The sequence below is a fragment of the Schistocerca americana genome, chromosome 5 (assembly GCF_021461395.2).
Source record: "Schistocerca americana isolate TAMUIC-IGC-003095 chromosome 5, iqSchAmer2.1, whole genome shotgun sequence".
Lineage (NCBI taxonomy): Eukaryota > Metazoa > Arthropoda > Insecta > Orthoptera > Acrididae > Schistocerca > Schistocerca americana.
Window position 1 is genome coordinate 672,130,150 of NC_060123.1, and position 21,717 is coordinate 672,151,866.

The following is a 21,717-nucleotide window of genomic DNA, read 5'->3' on the forward strand; positions in this document are numbered from 1 at the left end:
TACTGCGAAAGCAAAGAGAGCTTCACTCTAAGTTTAAACGCAGCCAAAACCTCTCAGACAAACAGAAGCTAAACGATGTCAAAGTTAGCGTAAGGAGGGCTATGCGTGAAGCGTTCAGTGAATTCGAAAGTAAAATTCTATGTACCGACTTGGCAGAAAATCCTAGGAAATTCTGGTCTTACGATAAATCAGTAAGTGGCTCGAAACAGCATATCCAGACACTCCAGGATGATGATGGCATTGAAACAGAGGATGAGACGCGTAAAGCTGAAATACTAAACACCTTTTTCCAAAGCTGTTTCACAGAGGAAGACCGCACTGCAGTTCCTTCTCTAAATCCTCACACACACTAAAAAATGGTTGACATCGAAATAAGTGTCCAAGGAATAGAAAAGCAACTGGAATCACTCAACAGAGGAAAGTCCACTGGACCTGACGGGATACCAATTAGATTCTACACAGAGTACGCGAAAGAACTTGCCCCCCTTCTAACAGCCGTGTACCGCAAGTCTCTAGAGGAACGGAAGGTTCCAAATGATTGGAAAAGAGCACAGGTAGTCCCAGTCTTCAAGAAGGGTCGTCGAGCAGATGCGCAAAACTATAGACCTATATCTCCGACGTCGATCTGTTGTAGAATTTTAGAACATGTTTTTTGCTCGAGTATCATGTCGTTTTTGGAAACCCAGAATCTACTATGTAGGAATCAACATGGATTCCGGAAACAGCGATCGTGTGAGACCCAACTCGCTTTATTTGTTCATGAGACGCAGAAAATGTTAGATACAGGCTCCCAGGTAGATGCTATTTTCCTTGACTTCCGGAAGGCGTTCGATACAGTTCCGCACTGTCGCCTGATAAACAAAGTAAGAGCTTACGAAATATCAGACCTGCTGTGTGGCTGGATTGAAGAGTTTTTAGCAAACAGAACACAGCATGTTGTTATCAATGGAGAGACGTCTACAGACGTTAAAGTAACCTCTGGCGTGCCACAAGGGAGTGTTATGGGACCATTGCTTTTCACAATATATATAAATGACCTAGTAGATAGTGTCGGAAGTCCCATGCGGCTTTTCGCGGATGATGCTGTAGTATACAGAGAAGTTGCAGCATTAGAAAATTGTAGCGAAATGCAGGAAGATCTGCAGCGGATAAGCACTTGGTGCAGGGAGTGGCAACTGACCCTTAACATAGACAAATGTAATGTATTGCGAATACATAGAAAGAAGGATCCTTTATAGTATGATTATATGATAGCGGAACAAACACTGGTAGCAGTTACTTCTGTAAAATATCTGGGAGTATGCGTGCGGAACGATTTGAAATGGAATGATCATATAAAATTAATTGTTGGTAAGGCGGGTACCAGGTTGAGATTCATTGGGAGAGTCCTTAGAAAATGTAGTCCATCAACAAAGGAGGTGGCTTACAATATACTAGTTCGACCTGTACTTGAGTATTGCTCATCAGTGTGGGATCCGTACCGCATCGGGTTGACGGAGGAGATAGAGAAGATCCAAAGAAGAGCGGCGCGTTTCGTCACAGGGTTATTTGGTAACCGTGATGGCGTTACGGAGATGTTTAACAAACTCAAGTGGCAGACTCTGCAAGAGAGGCGCTCTGCATCGCGGTGTAGCTTGCTCGCCAGGTTTCGAGAGGGTGCGTTTCTGGATGAGGTATCGAATATATTGCTTCCCCCTACTTATACCTCCCGAGGAGATCACGAATGTAAAATTAGAGAGACTAGAGCGCGCAAGGAGGCTTTCAGACAGTCGTTCTTCCCGCGAACCATACGCGACTGGAACAGGAAAGGGAGGTAATGACAGTGGCACGTAAAGTGCCCTCCGCCACACACCGCTGGGTGTATAAATGTAGATGTAGAACAAAGAAATTAAAACGGTGTCTTACGACGTCCGCCCCAAGTAGATGCGACGAGCAAAAGCGAATAAAATGAGATTAAAAAAAAATTAAAGGGGGTAGCGTCTTTGATTCTTAATCAAAACGTCTTCGGTCCCGGGTTCGATCCTCGCCACTGCCTAAATTTTGATAAATAATCAGCATTGGCGGCCGAAGACTTCCGGCATAAGAAGTCAGCCTCATTCTGCCAACGGCCTTGTTAAAGAGGGCGGAGGAGCGGATAGAGGTTCAGGGCACTCTCTTGTCCTAGGGGTGGGAAATTGCCCCTAAAGGCGGAAGAATCAGCAATGATCAACGACATGAGGATGCAGAAGGCAATGGAAACCAGTGCATTAAAGACACGTAACGTGTATCCACAGGACATGTGGCCTGTATTTGAAGAAGTGTCATGATGATCTCTCCATTGGCAAAAGATTCCGGAATAGTCCCCCATTCGGATCTCCGGGAGGGGACTGCCAAGGGGGAGGTTACCATGAGAAAAAGATTGAATAATCTACGAAAGGATAACGTTCTACGAGTCGGGGCGTGGAATGTCAGAATCTTGAACGTGGTAGGGAAACTAGAAAATCTGAAAAGGGAAATGCAAAGGGTCAATCTAGATATAGCAGGGGTCAGTGAAGTGAAGTGGAAGGAAGACAAGGATTTCTGGTCAGATGAGTATCGGGTAATATCAACAGCAGCAGAAAATGGTATAACAGGTGTAGGATTCGTTACGAATAGGAAGGTAGGGCAGAGGGTGTGTTACTGTGAACAGTTCAGTGACCGGGTTGTTCTAATCAGAATCGACAGCAGACCAACACCGACAACGATAGTTCAGGTATACATGCTGACGTCGCAAGCTGAAGATGAACAGATTGAGATAGTGTATGAGGATATTGAATGGGTAATGCAGTATGTAAAGGGGGACGAAAATCTAATAGTCATGGGCGACTGGAATGCAGTTGTAGGGGAAGGAGTAGAAGAAAAGGCTACAGGAGAATGTGGGCTTGGGCCAAGGAATGAAAGAGGAGAAAGACTAATTGAGTTCTGTAACAAGTTTCAGCTAGTAATTGCGAATAGCCTGTTCAAGAATCACAAGAGGAGGAGGTGTACTTGGAAAAGGCCGGGAGATACGGGAAGATTTCAATTAGATTACATCATGGTCAGTCAGAGATTCCGAAATCAGATACTGGATTGTAAGGCGTACCCAGGAGCAGATACAGACTCAGATCACAATATAGTAGTGATGAAGAGTAGGCTGAAGTTCAAGACATTAGTCAGGCAGAATCACTACGCAAAGAAGTGGGATACGGAAGTACTAAGGAATGACGAGATACGTTTGAAGTTCTCTAACGCTATAGATATAGCAATAAGGAATAGCGCAGTAGGCAGTACAGTTGAAGAGGAATGGACATCTCTAAAAAGGGCCATCACAGAAGCTGGGAAGGAAAACATAGGTACCAAGAAGGTAGCTGCGAAGAAACCATGGGTAACAGAAGAAATATTTCAGTTGATTGATGAAAGGAGGAAGTACAAACATGTTCCGGGAAAATCAGGAATACAGAAATACAAGTCACTGAGGAATGAAATAAATAGGAAGTGCAGGGAAGCTAAGACGAAATGGCTGCAGGAAAAATGTGAAGACATCGAAAAAGATATGATTGTCGGAAGGACAGACTCAGCATACAGGAAAGTCAAAACAACCTTTGGTGACATTAAAAGCAACGATGGTAACATTAAGAGTGCAACGGGAATTCCACTGTTAAATGCAGAGGAGAGAGCAGATAGGTGGAAAGAATACATCGAAAGCCTCTATGAGGGTGAAGATTTGTCTGATGTGATAGAAGAAGAAACAGGAGTCGATTTAGAAGAGATAGGGGATCCAGTTTTAGAATCGGAATTTAAAAGAGCTTTGGAGGACTTACGGTCAAATAAGGCAGAAGGGATAGATAACATTCCATCAGAATTTCTAAAATCCTTGGGGGAAGTGGCAACAAAACGACTATTCACGTTGGTGTGTAGAATATATGAGTCTGGCGATATACCATCTGACTTTCGGAAAAGCATCATCCACACAATTCCGAAGACGGCAAGAGCTGACAAGTGCGAGAATTATCGCACAATCAGCTTAACAGCTCCTGCATCGAAGCTGCTTGCAATAATAATATACAGAAGAATGGAAAAGAAAATTGAGAATGCGCTAGGTGACGATCAGTTTGGCTTTAGGAAAAGTAAAGGGAGGAGAGAGGCAATTCTGACGTTACGGCTAATAATGGAAGCAAGGCTAAAAAAAATCAAGACACTTTCATAGGATTTGTCGACCTGGAAAAAGCGTTCGACAATATAAAATGGTGCAAGCTGTTCGAGATTCTGAAAAAAGTAGGCGTAAGCTATAGGGAGACACGGGTCATATACAATATGTACAACAACCAAGAGGGAATAATAAGAGTGGACGATCAAGAACGAAGTGCTCGTATTAAGACGGGTGTAAGACAAGGCTGTAGCCTTTCGCCCCTACTCTTCAATCTGTACATCGAGGAAGCAATGATAGAAATAAAAGAAAGGTTCAGGAGTGGAATTAAAATACAAGGTGAAATGATATCAATGATACGATCCGCTGATGACATTGTTATCCTAAGTGAAAGTTAAGAAGAATTAAATGATCTGCTGAACGGAATGAACAGTCTAATGAGTACACAGTATGGTTTGAGAGTAAATCGGAGAAAGACAAAGGTAATGAGAAGTAGTAGAAATGAGAACAGCGAGAAACTTAACATCAGGATTGATGGTCACGAAGTCAATGAAGTTAAGGAATTCTGCTACCTAGGCAGTAAAATAACCAATGACGGACGGAGCAAGGAGGACATCAAAAGCAGACTCGCTATGGCAAAAAAAGCATTTCTGGCCAAGAGAAGTCTACTAATATCAAATACCGGCCTTAATTTGAGGAAGAAATTTCTGAGGATGTACGTCTGGAGTACAGCATTGTATGGTAGTGAAACATGGACTGTGGGAAAACCGGAACAGAAGAGAATCGAAGCATTTATGTGGTGCTATAGACGAATGTTGAAAATTAGGTGGACTGATAAGGTAAGGAATGAGGAGGTTCTACGCAGAATCGGAGAGGAAAGGAATATGTGGAAAACACTGATAAGGAGAAGGGACAGGATGATAGGACATCTGCTAAGACATGAGGGAATGACTTCCATGGTACTAGAGGGAGCTGTAGAGGGCAAAAACTGTAGAGGAAGACAGAGATTGGAATACGTCAAGCAAATAATTGAGGACGTAGGTTGCAAGTGGTACTCTGAGATGAAGAGGTTAGCACAGGAAAGGAATTCGTGGCGGGCCGCATCAAACCAATCAGTAGACTGATGACAAGAAAAAAAACCTACCTGCCCTATTAAGGGATCTGACATTCCACGCTCCGATCCGTAGAACGCCAGTTTTCTTTCTCCTGATAACGACATCCTCCTGAGTAGTCCCCGCCCGGAGATCCGAATGGGGGACTATTTTACCTCCGGAATATATTACCCAAGAGGACGCCATCATCATTTAACCATACAGTAAAGCTGCATGGCCTCGGGAAAAATTACGGCCGTAGTTTCCCCTTGCTTTCAGCCGTTCGCAGTACCAGCACAGCAAGGCCGTTTTGGTTAGTAATACAAGGCCAGATCAGTCAATCATTCAGACTGTTGCCCTTGCAACTACTGAAAAGGCTGCTGCCCCTCTTCAGGAACCACACGTTTGTCTGGCCTCTCAACAGATACCCCTCCGTTGTGGTTGCACCTACGGTACGGCTATCTGTATCGCTGAGGCACGCAAGCGTCCCCACCAACGGCAAGGTTGATTAGCGGGCAGGTACAACAGAATGTTTGATTAATGAATATATTCCAGATCTCTTTGTCCGGCAGTTCCATGTGTGTCCAGTGGCGTTGCTGGAACATCGCTGATTAAGCTGCATTGTCTTGAAGTGTTTATCCTGGGGGAAATCGTGCAAGTGTTATCATATTTCGTGTTTTCTGGGAGAATCTTATTTAGCTTGCAATCATTTGTTAGTAACCTTGGAACTTTAATATTTTTGTGAGTATTTTGGTAGTTAATAAATATTAGGTATTGCTCTGAGCTTTGAAAATTCTCTTAACTAATTTTTGTGTGTCGTTTTGTAAGGGTGAATCTGTGTACTATAGGATCTGAAAATGGCTTCGCACACTTCCTCCCAAGAGGAGCTCTAGCAGGGATAAATTACATGTGCAACAAGAACCAGTGGCAAAAGAAACGCGAGATATAAGATTTGAGACCATGGAGGGTGGAACAGTCACATTTTCTAAAGTGGATACAGAACATGGAACAACTCATTCTAATTACAAGCACGAAATGTTGTTTGAAGCTCCAGAGCCAGATTTCACCAACGCTTGTGCATGTTACACTTAAACCGTTCCCAAGCAGCTTCCCTTGCCGATGACAAAAATACAAACAACATTTCTCAAATTCGCAGCAGGATTGTCGTCGCTTTAGAGATTCAAATGTTTGGACAAGACGTACCGTTTAATGAGTCTGTTGGGCGGGAATTAGTAACGGCGATACTAAAAAGTCTCATGGCCGTGATGGGTAAAATAAATGAAAGCTGAAATGAGGAGTTACAAGTAATACAGAAACAGAATAAGGGCGTAAAAACCAAAATCGTAGGGACGGCAGAAGAATGTCACGAGACCGCTAGGGAATGTCGCGAAGCGGCGAAGGGCTGTAGTGAAACGGGGGAGAGAATCGTGGAAAGAGCTGAAAACTTACAGCGCGGTCGCCGCGAAATATTTCAGAATTAATCGCTGAATTTGGTACCAGTGTCGAGCAGTGTGAGGCTCGATTAAGTACCATGGAAACGGAGCAAACGAAGATTCGCGAGGAAGTCAAGCCGTACGATTCAGATGAGATGAAGGAGAACTGCAAGAAAGATAAAGAGGAGGTCATGAAAGAAACCGGTAGAGCAGATCCCGAGGAGGGAGGATCGCTAGACGAAAGAGTTGCGGGAAATCGTGTCGCTGTTCAGGAATTAGAAGATACATTCAAAGCCTTGAAACTGACTGGCGATGGAGAAAGTCTCGGTCTGAAAGGGGAAGTTGCTAAACTCTCGGAGGGTGTGAAAGATTCGATGGAAGTGGTCAGGAGTGAGGGCCGGACTGCTCCAATACCGTCAGCAGCTACGCATGACGTCAGATCACTTCTCAAATTCAAAGAAGGGCAATATCATATAAATAAACGACACAAGAGCACTGCGAACAAGTTTCATGAACGGGTGTCGCACATCGAACAAAGGATGGGCGGAATAAGACGGAGCTTGTATGGATAAAGACAGTAATAGGGGAGACGATGAAAGTCACTGGCAACATGAAGGAGAGCTGCAATGATGAACCAGGTTATGTGGATACACTGTATGGACGAAGTAGTGGGAGGAACCTTCACGAAGTGTTGCCCCAGTGCAGAATCGAGTGCTTTGACTATAAACATTTTCTGTTTGTGCGGATGCTCGAAGTCTTCCAGAACTTTTCTAACGGCACACATGCAAGGGCCTAGTTATAACAGTTCCAGTTCTCATCCTGCAGAAGTTCCGCTGGAAAGCCCTTACACATCCTGCATACAGTCCCGATCTCTCCCTATGTGACATTCATGGCCATCGATTTCCTTCGGACGAAGAGGTACGCACCTAGGTAAAATTATGGTCCCACCAACGGAAAAATTCTCCTATCGCAGCACAAAACAATTGAATATGTTCCTGTTTATTTAAAAGACTGTGACTGAGATTTAAGTTACCAGCTGCCTCATTCTACTTTCCTCAGCACCTTTAAAATTTTCCCCAAAACTTATGGCGTGCGAACATATTCAAGCTTTTTTCAGCATGCAACTCAACTCAAACTCCCACAAGCTCCACTAACTGTAATTCACTCACTACGCCATCGCTGTAAGTCGCTCACACTCTTCCATTCCCTGTTGCCCTTTCTCACTCATTCGTTCAACCCAACTCATTGTCGTTGTCTCCTGTGTCACAGACACAGTCCCCTTCATGCTGTCCTACTACTACAGTCCCCTCTCACTGTCGCTGTCACCCCTCTTGCTCTCTTACCTAATATTTCATTCCTTCCTTCTTACTGCTGCTGTCATCATTGTCATATACTCTGTCTCTCATTATCACTGGCTCTCACCCACTTCCATATTCTCCTTCTCTTTATTCTTCAACCCCCCCCCCTCTCTCCCTCCCTGGCACTGTCTCCTTCAGGCTTTCCCTAGCACTGTTCTGTCAATGTCAACTACGTTCTACTGCCACTATATCCCTCTATGCCATTGTGTCCTTCGCTCCTTTTATAACACAGCCACTGTCTACTATGTTCTAGCATTTGTTGTTCTTCCATCTAGTTGCCACTGTCACTTCATTTTTCCCTCTCAGCTTAAAAAAAACGCAAATATGTTTGCATGCCAAAAGTTTTGGGAAAAACTTTAAAGATGCTGATGAAGGTAGAATGAGGCAGCTGATATCCCACTTTGCAGTCAGACTCTTTTAAATAAACCGGAACGATTCATATTTTTTGCCCTGAGATAGGAGCAGTTTTCCGCTGCTTCCCTTCTTTCCCCTGCAGCAGTACGGCATGCAATCCATATGAAAAGAATTTAGACAGTTTACATATGTGAAACTGAAATAACGCAAAACTAATTTTACACATCAGATCGGATTTTACGTGCAAAAAAAATTCCATGTACTTCATAGTATGGGATTCTCAGATGATACCGAAAACACATTAAATCATATTTATTCGTGCTAAGTCACTTTATAAACTGCGTTTTCGCCTCACATCGGATTTTACGTGCGTATTTTACCCGTAGTGTAAGTTACCCGTAGGATATGAAGAAAACAAGAAAAGTTGCAAGGTCGTTCGAGATCTGGATGTTAGGAATACACCGTAAAAATTACAGCCATTTACTATGCATCGTTTCGCGGTTGGGTTTTGCTACCCAAAAAGGAAAAGAAGAAAGTTTTTGGGGTGTTTCTCAACAACTGATAAAGAATTTTGAAAACGAAGTAATGGATCTTTAGTTAAATGCCTAGAGGACACAATGTTAAAAATTTTAGCAATATGTTGCTATTATTTATTATTTAGATTTTACGTGTAGGAGGAGGGTAATTTCGAACCACTGTATCTTTGAAATAGATAAAGACGTCACGAAAATTTTCAAGATACTTCGAGATGGGGGCCTTAGGAATATATCGTAAAAATTTCGGGCAGTGACTGTGTATTGTTATCCTGGAATGCTCCGCTGCGTATTTGTCTGCTGGTGATGGCGAATATATAGAAAAACAAAACAACCTTTCTTGGGGTTTTCCGAGGAATCGGTTATGCCTCCATAGATTCCACCAAGCCCACCATAGGTCACACTAAAAGCAAAAAGAACCAACCATCTGCTGCATTTGTCTATGCTGGAGGAACTGTCTAATATTCTTACTTTGCTCCTGTACTGTAGGCCAGTGATTCTGAGACGATCGTTCTGTTGCGTGTACAGATGGTATCTAGCCCAAGGCTAGCCAAAACACTTGACGCTATCTTTTTACCACGAACAGAACCTGAGATACGAGCATCGGAAAATCCCGTTTAGTGCGAGATGTTTTGGAACATAGGAGGTACGCATGCTGTTGCATGCGTACCGATAGGCATCCGCAAACATTTTTCCATGAAGGCATTGACCGTCTTGGCTGACAGTGGAAAGGATGTATTACCAGTTATGGCGATTATTTTTGAAATAATAAACAGTCTACTTACTTTTTCAGCCTGTCTCGTTTTCATTTGTCTGTCCCAGTAATGGTGTTGGGAAGTTTTATTATATTAACTGTAACAGTGCGTCTTCTATCATCTATTGTAGGCTGTCACTGGTGTGCCAGTTGACACGTGTTTGCCTGCCGATAGATTTGTGGTGGTCGATAGGCTGCATGTTTTGCATCGCCGAGAGGACGGCGGCTGCAGTAAGAACTGTTTTTACATAGGAGACCGTGAAGCTATCACAACCAAGTGCTGGCTTTATATGGAGCAGTACCTAATCGAACTCGTGTGTAACAAGTGGGGCTACGGTAGTCGGTGTTCTGTCACTGACGAGGAAATTTGCAGTGATTACTGTGGTTAAGTTTGTGGAGAGAAAATATGCCCGTTTAGCATGGACTTGATTGCTATGGAGACATTGAGTCACTGCCTTCAGAGAGGTATGAGATCTGTGTATCTTGGACAAGATGGTATGTTTCTTTTCACGGAACGTGGCAGATGTGAGCAGCTTCCTGTTCTGTAGTATGGAGGGGTCAGTCAAGGGACTGATACATGGTAGGCCTCCTGAGAACGCTGTATGGAAGGGAATTTGCTGCTCTGAACTGACGTTATCCGTTGCTTGTTATCGCTGTCTTTTGCTACAAACTCACGGCCGGTATAGTTGGTGTTTGCTTTGTGGCCCCCTAAGCAATATAGAACTAACATAACGGAGCAGAGGTGATTGATGATTGTTCGCTTATCGGATTAATGCGTGTGCTGTGGTGCGAGTATACAATTCACGAAACGGTGAGGTGTGGACTGGGTTGTAGGGCATTTTTTGCATCAAATCATTTTCACGTAATTGTGGAATGCTAACTGTGTCATGGGACTTTACGTGAATTTGCTGCGAAGCAGGAGCTGTATCGTATGCTATCTCTGTTTCAGATTATCTTTAGGTAGGGTAACTACCTGTTATCCATGTAGACCAGGGCCGGCCAAACGCTGCACAGTGTGCAGACGTGCGGAAGTGCTGCACATGTGCGCACGTGTGCGACAGCGACATCTGTTATCAGACATGTGTCCTAACTGAACGGCGGCGGCGCAAGAGTGCAACTTACCCAGTCTCGTTTACCCCTGGTAACCGAAATAGAGAAGTACTGAGAAATGGCAGGTACTGTGAAAAAGCAAAGGACGGGAGATCTATGTTCTCAGTCGTTTAAAAATGACTGGGAACTGCAATTCTTTTTTGTAGCTGTTGGTGAAAACTCACAATGTTTGCTGTGCCGCCGAATAATAGGCGGCCAGCGTAAGTTTTCAATTGATAGACACTACGATACATATCACAACGACGAGTGTAGTGTATTCAACAGTGAAGAACGGCAAGCAAAATTAAAATTCCTTAAGAAAATTGGTGAGACACACCAACTCGATTATAGTTTCTCATGATCAGTGATAAACGTGTTTCGATTTATTCCTTATATAATTAAAAATTATTGTTTACGAACTGTGCATTATTGCCTCATTCTGCTCCATGTTACATTATTATCAGGAATGTTGGTCATTAAACCGATTGTTCCAATGTATACTTACATTTAGGTTTTTTTTTTTTTAATGTGTGAAGGGCTACGCTCAGCTGAAGTAGATAAAACATAACATTCATCTAATTGTCGGTTATTGTGCAGATTTCAGACGGAACTGATGAAAGATATAGCAATAATGGTATTGAAATAACAGGTGATCATCGAGAGGTCTGCGGTTATCATTCTGTTCAGAGGTCAGTGAGACATAAATTATGTGGGTGTAACTGAAGGCACCGAGAATTAGTTATAGGAAACCTTGCATTAGTTTAATGTTATTTGAAATCATGAATAAGGTTCGTTGGAAGTCGCGGTGCTCTCTTTCTTAAATACTAGATCAAAAACATTACACGTATTTGCGTGCCGTCAGTCAAGCTTCCTTAATAAAAACCCACGGTTGTTAACTGTATTACTTGTCTTACTGGGTTAAACTGTTAACATAAAAGTAGACGTCTCAATGAGTAGACTGTGACAGTATTTTAAATGTTTAATACGCGAAATACTCTCCCATGGTTGGCTTGCAAGCTGTGGAAAGAGCACTGGAATGCGCCGGTACAGAGTATCCCAGCAAGTGGATAGAGCGACATCTGTGCGTAGAAACATGCACTACATGAACGCTGGCGGCTGCGGCGTGCACGCTGTGACCCGGAAGTTGCACATGTGCAGGAGCACCGCACGCGTGCAGAATTTCTGGCCGGCCCTGATGTAGACAGTAAATAGAAAGGTCCGGACAAGTAACGGCGATTAGATTAGTGGAAATGTAGCATGCTGGAGATGCAACTGCATGAGCCATTTCGCCGATGTTTGCAGGTTACGTAAATGTTTGTTTTGTATTTTGATGATCCTTATGTCCTTTAATAATGTGCCTTTAAATTTATTAATGAATGAATTAGTTTGTAGTGTTGGATTTTAGTAATGTTATTGTTTGTTTCATATCTTCTTAATGCTATTACTAATATTAAGTGAAAATTATCAAATAAGAGTGCAGGGAGCTCTCTGTAGAAAATTATAATACAGAGATGCGTGATTATGGAACGACTGGGCGCACGTGAAAGGTCCACAACTAAAATAAGTGTTGGAATAATTCTGAGCTCCGCTCGTTTTTGGAGCCGTATACAGTACATTCCGTTAGTATTACTGCGTTGTCGTCATTGTGAATTGTGGAATAATTTATATGTCTGGAAATACGTGTCAGGGAACCCGTGTTGTGTTGCTTTCAAACTTAAGTGGAATTGAAGCATCATTTATTTTGTCTTTCTGCAACGGTTTATTACTCATAAACCATTCCTGCTCCAGAATTTAATGTTATCATCTTTTGTATGAAGATTTGTTATGATGCGTTTGGTAACAAATTAGATAAATGTAATATTGATGTTATAATGTATGTCATTCTGTACTCGTTTTCTAAGTTTATTGGAGTAGCTGAAGCTTCGTGGCACACGGGCTACAGTGTAACAAGTAAAGCACTTGCCTGTCTCGGCGACTGCAAAGACGCGGCCCATGTCCGGCGCCTGGATGGTGGAGGGCGGCGTGGGCGGCGTGCGGCCCACCAGCCCGGCCCTGGGGCAGACGACGCGCATGTTGTCGCGGTCCGCGATGCACAGCAGGTCTCGGTGGGGCAGCAGCGCCAATCCGTGCGGCACCTGAAGCGACAAGAACTCTGCGCGCCCCGCACAGAGGGCCCCACCCACGCGTCACACAGCGGGACACGGCCTCGGCAAGCGCTAGTCTAGGCAGCTACACAAAACCAGATACTCTGACGAAAGGTCGGCAACACTTTACACCAGATGACGAAAGACATGGGATACCTCACAATACCGTGTCCGACATCCCTTTGCACGGCGTACTGCAGCATCTGGACGTGGTGTACGCTCCACAAGTCGTTGGAAGTCCCATGAAGAAATACTGAACCATGCTGCCCCTATAGCAGTCCATAATTGCGAAACCGTTGCCGGTGCAGGATTTTGTGCTCGAACTGGCCTCTCGCTTATGTCCCATAAATGATCAGTGGGATTCATGTCGGGCAATCTTTATTGCCAAATCATTCGCTCGAACTGTCCAGAACGTTCTTCGATCCTGCCGCGAACAACTGTGGCCCGGTGACACGGTGCGCTGTCATCCATAAATTCCCCATCGTTGTTTGGGAACATGAAGTCCATGAATGGCTGAAAATGGTCTCCAAGCAGCCGAACATAACCACTTAATGATGGGTTCAGCTGGACCAGAGAACCCAGTCCATTTCATATTACCATCATGGAGCAACTATCGGTTTGCACAGTGCCTTCTTGACAACCTGAGTCCGTGACTTCGTGGGGTCTGCGCCCCAGTCGAACCCTACCATCAGCGCTTACCAACTAAACTCGGGATTCATCTGACCAGCCCAAGGTTTCCCAGTCGTGCAGGTTTCAACTGATATATGGCCGCGAGCCCAGGTGAGGCGCTGCAGGCGATGCCGTGCTGTTAACAAAGACACTCGTGTCGGTGGTCTGCTGCCACAGTCCACTAACGCCATATTTCGTCCTACTGTCATAAGGGATAGGTTCGTGGTACGTCTCACATTGATTTCTGCGATTATTTCACGCAATGTTGCTTGTATGTCAGCACTGACAACACTAAGCAAACACCTCTGGTCTCGGTTGTTAAGTGGAGGCCTTCGGTCACTGCGTTGTCCGCGGTGAGAGGTAATGCCTGAAACTTGGTATTCTCGGCACACTCTTGACACTGTAGATCTCGCAGTATTCACTTCGCTAACGATTTTCAAAATGGAATGTCCCATGCTTCTAGCTCCAACTACTATTCCGCGTTCAACTTCTACGAGGGTGAGTCAAATAAAGACCTTAAATATTTTTTAAATACTATTTGTTGTGCAGAAGTGGTACAAAGCTGTATCACTTTTCAACATAATCTCCCCCACGCTCAATGCAAATCCTCCAGCGCTTACAAAGTGCATAAATTCCTTTAGAAAAAAATGTCTTTTGGTAGTCGGCGCAACCACTCATGCACCGCGTGGCGTACCTCTTCATCAGAACGGAGCTTCTTTCCTCCCATTGCCTCTTTGAGTGGTTCAAACATATGGAAATCACTTGGGGCAAGGTCTGGTGAGTATGGTGGATGAGGAAGACACTCAAAGTGCAGGTCTGTGATTGTTGCATCTGTTGTACGGGCAGTGGGGGGCCTTGCATTGTCATGTTGCAAAAGGACACTTGCTGACAGCAATCCACGTCGCTTTGATTTGATTGCTGGCCGCAGTATATTTTTTAGGTGATCTGTGTATGATGCACCGGTGATAGTGGTCGCTCTAGGCATGTAATGCTCCAACATGACGCCTTGTTCGTCCCAAAAGAGAATCAGCATAACCTTCCGTGCTGATGGTTCTGTTCGAAACTTCTTTGGTTTTGGTGATGTGGAATGGCGCCATTGCTTGCTCGCTCTCTTAGTTTCCGGTTGGTGGAAGGGAACCCAGGTTTCGTCGCCTGTAACGATTCTTCCAAGGAAGCCATCGCCTTCTCGTTCAAAGCTCCGAAGAAGTTCTTCACAAGCATCAACACGTCGTTTCATTTCAGATGTCAGCTGCCGTGGCACCCATCTTGCAGACACTTTGTGAAACTGGAGCACATCATGCACAGTGTGGTGTGCTGACCCATGACTAATCTGTAAACATGCTGCAATGTCATTCAGTGTCACTCGTTGGTTTTCCTTCACTATGACTTCAACTGCTGCAATGTTCTGTGCAGTCACAACTCGTTGTGCCTGACCTGGACGAGGAGCATCTTCCACTGAAGTTACACCATTTGCGAACTTCCTACTCCATTCGTAGACTTGCTGCTCTGACAAACATGCATAACCGTACTGAATCTTCATTCGTCGACGAATTTCAATAGGTTTCACACCGTCACTACGAAAAAACCGAATAACAGAACGCTGTTCTTCCCTGGTGTAAGTCGCGAGTGGGGCGGCCATCTTTATACTGATACTGCGACGGTATGTGTGCATCTGCACTATGCTGCCACCTACAGGCCATTCTGCACGCTGTTTGCAGCACGCTACCAACTTACAGGACAACGGCGCGAAATTTCGATTTGTTATTACAAATTTAAGGTTTTCATTTGACTCACCCTCGTATTAACTCCCGTCGTGTGGCCAGAATCCAGACGGAAGCCTTTTCACATGAATCAACTGGGTGCAAATGGCAGCTCCGCCAATGCGCTGCCCTGTTATGCCTTGTGTAAGCGATATCACCGCCACCTGTATATGTGCATACCGCTATCCCGGGACTTTTGTCACCTCAGTATACGTCACATTTTGCTAGCAACCCTCCCAAGAAGGTTACGTGCCGTCACGAACGTGAGGCCGGCCGCGCAAGACCGCAGACAATGGATATCTCGAGAAGAAGACAATGAATACGAAATCGGATGATAAATTCGGGACCTTCCGATGAGGAAAAAAACCCTGCTGAAACCATAATTGCATATCAATTTTATTTCGAAGTATGTAGCCATTTAACAGTGGATTAAAGCATGAAAGTGAACTGATTTCGGCTGCCATTATTTGCAGAAGATTTCACAATTTCTTGAGTTAAAACTTCCGGCTTGAGAGGCCGTGGTCGATGTATAAAACTTTCTCCAACAGCGGGAGACATTTTTCGAGGTAAAACGGCTACTGCCACTAAGGCTTGAGTCATAAGTCACGTGATGCCGACTGTGTGACTATCTCTGGATGGCGTCATAATCCTCGATTAAAAACAATCGATTGTCCTTGCGTTGGCGCAAAGTTGACATCCATATTTTATCAAATACATTTTCTGTTCATGATAACGCGGTGCTCTCGCTAAAGCGCTCGTCTCACTGAGTTTTATTTCGTGGTTCCCATCTCGAAAAACATGTTCTTATACGGCAGTTTTTTGGGTACCAGTATGTCATAGACAATTGCTCCTTTTGTGTTCAGCTATGCGGTTGTTAACAACTGTCCTGTTTTTTGGGTACCAGTATGGCATAGACAATAGTTCCTTTTGTGTTTGTCTGTGCAGTTGTTGATACTTCTTTTTGTGGTTCCGATACACACTTGTCCGCAAATGCATGGAATTTTTATTTCACATACCCCAGGTATTTCGAGGTGGTGCCGTGCATGTTCTTCCGTTCTTAATCCTCTTGGTAGGTCTAAGGACCGTTTCGATTCCATACGTGGTCAAAAGTTTCCCGGTGCACTCCGTAATTTTATTAATGGACTTACAAAAAACATTTTTCGGATTGCGGCCGTTGTTGCTCTGTACTTCCGGCTTCTTCTCTTCTTTGATGGAGTGCGCGATTAATCTCAGGTACTAGCTTATCCATTTTTGTTGAAGGCCGACCGTAAGCGATTTAATTCATCCTGCAAATGAACCTGCGCGCAGATTTTCTTGCCTCTGTCCATCAAGCTTTTAAGGACGTCTTTTTTGTCTGGGATTTAATTCATCACTGCGAAACATCTTCGCTAGAAGCCGCGGTTTTCGAGCTACTCAAGAGAAACATAAAAGACGTCTTTTAACACTCCCCACCCGCAAGCTCACACGCGACCGGTCAAGAGTTCTATTATGTTCTTTACTACACCACCCCCAACCTTACCACCGATTTTTTTTTTTTTTTTGTGGCTACACGATCTTTCCTCCCAGTCCACTTTTCTTCGTCTTCGTTGACAGGGCTAATATGAGAGTACGTTCAGCACTGTGTATTGTGTATTAAACCGGGGACCTAGTAACGGTGGAGAGGCTTCGTCCTGCCGTAACCCTCACTGGTTCACAACCCCATAACAGGCCACAGCAGTCCACCCACCCCACTGCCGCCCCACACCGAACCCAGGGTTATTGTGCGGTTCGGTCCCAGTGGACCTTCCCCTCCCCCTCCCCCTCCCCCCACCGTCACGGGAACATCTCATACCAGACGAGTGTAACCCTAAATGTTCGTGTGGTAGAGTAATTATGGTGTACGTGGGGACAGTGTTTGAGCAGCAATCACCGACGTAGACGTTCAGCATATTCGAACATGATTTGAAGATGGCCGTTACGATTGTGCGATAAAAAGTGATTGTGTCACGAAATAAACAGAAGTCTATAACGATAATCCAGCGTGTCGGACGAAAAGTAGGGCCGCAGTTTTATTGTTAATGAAATAAATGGTTGTAGTAACCTCACAAGTTGCATTAACAAGTGTCCTTTAATTATCGATAGTGATTAGTTTCCCATTCTACTGGAATAGAACTACATCATACGTTATAATAGCAGTACCAGTACAGCATGAGTGTGACAGTAATCCATGTTGTAATATGATACAAACAAGGTTACATATCGTCTTAGCAGGCGATTGATGACAGTTATGTATGTTCGTACCTGGCGGGCTAGCTCAGTGGTTACAACACTGGACTCGCATTCGGAAGTGTTCAAAGCCGCGTCCGGTCATTCTGCTTTAGCTTTCCCGCGATTTCCCTAAATCGCTTCTGGCAAATGCCGGAGTGGTTCCTTTGAAAGGGCACGGCCGATTTCCTTCCCCATCCTTCCCTAATCCGAGCTTGTTCTCCGTCTCTAATAACCTCGTTGTCGACGGGACGTTAAACACTAATCTCCTCCACCTCTTACGCCGCACCATTCTACCTCCACCTTCTGCTTCAGATCTCCTTTCGAATTGACGGTAGTTGTCTCTACCCTTCTACCGAGATCGCCCGACAGATTCTCTGTGGGGTTGAGGTCTGGCGACTGATGTGGTTTCTGGACAAACTTAGGACAGTCATGAAGAAGCAATTCTTTTACAAGATTTGAAGTGTACTTCGTGTTATTATGTTGGAAAAGTCTTCAGAAGTTCTATAATCCTGAGCAAGTTTTCATTCAGAATTTGTAACATTCTTCGAATGAAGGTAATCTCTCGATGAAATATAGACCCATACGAAAACATTCCCCACGCACCATTTTACAATAGGTTGCATAAGTTGACCTGCAGCTGATTATTTGGCTTCGCCTGACCAGAATGCTGCCATCTATTAACAATATGTTGAATTTTCTTTCATCACTTGATTCACGTACGTCTTTTCCTTTGCCACTCTCTCATTGTTGTCTTCTTCTCTGATAATATTTCAGATAATAATAAAAAAAACTGAGTGAAGTCTTCAGCGATGAGCTAGAACAGGTGTCATGTTGTGACATCCGCCCCGAACAAATGCCGAGAACAATAACGATTTAAAAAAAAGTAATCAGAGCATGTGGCTAGTGAGCAGGAGACCCGGTTCGAACCCCGGTCAGTACAAATTTTCAGCTTTCCCCATGGATGTGCACTGGTGTCCAAAATTAAAGCAACAAACCGAAGTTCTGCAAGGTTGCGTTTATTTTGCCACAAAACAGTATAATCAGGTGACAGTAAGATAGAAACAATACATAGAACACACAACCTAAACAACTGCAACGTGCACAACGGTAGACAGAAATGTTCTTCGTTCTTTCCGACGTAACGGGTATACACACACATTCTGACAACTGGTCAATGCGCTCAGTGTGGGATGTGACCACCTGTGGCAGCAATACAGGCCTGACGAACGACGGGGCATGCTGTGAATGATGTCATCAATCTCATGTCGAGGCAATAACGCCCATTCTCCCTCCCACAAGTCGTGGAGGGCGGTTGGTGGATGCTAACGTCATGCAACCCGTGTCCCTAGTGAATCCCAGACGTGCTCTGTGGGACTCAAATCGGGAGGGCGAGCAGGACACGCCATGCTTGCAATATCTTTCAAGAAAACATCAACCCAACGTGGTCTATGAGGTCGAGCATATTCGTGCAGCAATACGAAGTTGGACCCACTGCACCTCGCAACAATCGCACATGAGGTCCCACGATCTCACCACGACACCTGATAACTGTTAAACCTTGCCAATTTACCCGTACATTTTCAGAAATGGGTGTCAGAGTGGCCAACATAATCCCTGCCCACACCATTAAGGATCATCCTGGATATCAGTCTCTTTCCACAATGGATGGATCCCGAAATAGTGTTCCACGTTCCCTTCCGATGCGAATCCGTCTTGAATCACTGTCCAAATCAGGACATCCGTGAAAAGAACATTGGCCCACCGTTCGACCGTTCAGGTGGCATGTTGACAGTTCCACTCTAGACGTTCCCTTCTGTGAAGATGCGTCAGAGGTACACATGCAGCAAGTCTTCGACAATAAAGGCCACTCTGCCCAAGCCTTCTGTACACCGTTTACTTGATACAACACATTCAGGGGATGTTGCGAGGTCAGACGCCAGCTGCCGTACAGTAGTAAGGCGGTACCGTCGTGCCGTTACAGCCAATTAAGGTTCTCTCTTTTTGATGTCACACGTGGTCGGCCGTGTTTTCGGGATACATCTTCGGTCTCTATAAACTACAGCCGCATCCGAAAAACAACAGAACGATTCTCCTTAAGCGATTGTGCCACATCAGTTTGCGACTGTCTTGCTTCCATTCTTCCCTTGGCCCTCCACCGCAGAGAGTCTGGCAGGCGTCTTCTCTGTGCTATACTGCACCGTCTGTCAGTGTGTACACAGCGATCGTGGATGTGAGACTACACGGCAAACACTACTCCGTTTGACAGGTGCCCTGGTGTCATCGTTGGCGTGGTTATCCGTTGACCAGAATACCATCTTTCGTCCAGGGCAAGATGGTACGGACATCTGTTGACAGTTTGTACGAGGGTGAGTCAAATGAAAACCTTAAATCTGTAATAACAAATCGAAATTTCGCGCCGTTATCCTGTAAGTTGGTGAGCGTGCTACAAACAGCATGCAAGATGGCCTGTAGGTGGCAGCACAGTGCAGATGCACACATACCGTCGCAATATCAGTATAAAGATGGCCGCCCCACTCGCGACTTGCACCAGGGAAGAACAGCTTTCTGTTATTCGGTTTTTTCGTAGTGACGGTGTGAAACCTATTGAAATTCATTGACAAATGAAGGTTCAGTACGCTGGTGCACGTTTGTCACAGCAGCTAGTCTATGAATGGAGCAGGAAGGTCGCAAATGGTGTAACTACAGTGGAAGATGCTCCTCGTCCAGGTCAGGCACAACGAGTTGTGACTGCACAGAACATTGCAGCATTTGAAGTCATAGCGAAGGAAAACCAACGGGTGACACTGAATGACATTGCAGCATGTTTACAGATTAGTCATGGGTCAGCACACCACATTGTGCATGATGTGCTCCAGCTTTACAAAGTGTCTGCAAGATGAGTGCCACGGCAGCTGAATCTTGAAATGAGAGAATGATGTGTTGATGCTTGTGAAGAACTTCTTCAGCGAAACTTCCTGGCAGATTAAAACTGTGTGCCCGATCGAGACTCGAACTCGGGACCTTTGCCTTTCGTGGCCAAGTGCTCTACCATCTGAGCTAGCGAAGCACGACTCACGCCCGTTACTCACAGCTTTCCTTCTGCCAGTATCTCGTCTCCTACCTTCCAAACTTTACAGAAGCTCTCCTGCGAACCATGCAGAACTACCACTCCTGAAAGAAAGGATATTGCGGAGACATGGCTTAGCCACAGCCTGGGGGATGTTTCCAGAATGAGATTTTCACTCTGCAGCGGAGTGTGCGCTGATATGAAACACCCTGGCAAATTAAAACTGTGTGCCCGACCGAGACTCGAACTCGGGACCGACGTGGATTGCTGTCAGCAGGTGTCCTTTTGCAACATGACAATGCAAGGCCCCATACTGCCCGTACAACAGTTGCAACAATCCCAGACCTGCATTCTGAGTGTCTTCCTCATCCACCATACTCGCCAGACCTTGCCCCAAGTGATTTTCATATGTTTGGACCACTCAAAGACACATTGTGAGGAAAGAAACCCCGTTCTGATGAAGAGGTACGCCACGCGGTGCATGAGTGGTTGCAGGGACTACCAAAAGCATTTTTTTCTGAAGGTATTTATGCACTTTGTAAGCGCTGGAGGACTTGCATTGAGCGTGGGGGAGATTATGTTGAAAAGTGATACAGCTTTGTACCACTTCTGCACAATAAATAATATTTTAAAAAATATTTAAGGTTTTCATTTGACTCACCCTCGTATGATTTCTCTGTAAGATGTCGTGGTCTCCTGACCTTCATTGCTTACATATTCCATCCTCACAATCATATTCCACACATCAAGATGTTTCACTCGAACCCGAACTCAATAAGATAAAGTCAATGTTGTACGAATTCATGTAAATGATATGCAAATAACAAGTGCTCACTGGGGTTGAAATACTCGAGCCTGGTGTACACACATACATTTCAGACACGGCAGTCACAGGAGGTTTTAGTTCGAGAGATGCAGACCACACACCAGGAGGCCGGTCCCTTCAGAGGACGAGTCAATCTCGGCCGCCTTTGGTGCAGACTGCGTGTGACCAAGTGAAAGGGGGAATGACCCCGTGTTTGGCTTAAAAGCAAATTGCGCTACATTGTGTGGGAGTGTCCAAACTACGCATTC

General features: G+C 44.8%; 1 protein-coding gene across 1 annotated transcript in view; it reads right to left on the bottom strand.

The window, feature by feature from the left end:
* LOC124616627 (peptidyl-alpha-hydroxyglycine alpha-amidating lyase 2-like) overlaps window positions 1–21,717 on the bottom strand; it is a 184,607-nt gene that overhangs the window by 22,590 nt on the left and 140,300 nt on the right. Inside the window, exon 5 of the mRNA XM_047144952.1 lies at window positions 12,720–12,908. Within this exon, the coding sequence (XP_047000908.1) occupies window positions 12,720–12,908 (189 nt within the window). The remainder of the gene's footprint in view (window positions 1–12,719; window positions 12,909–21,717) is intronic.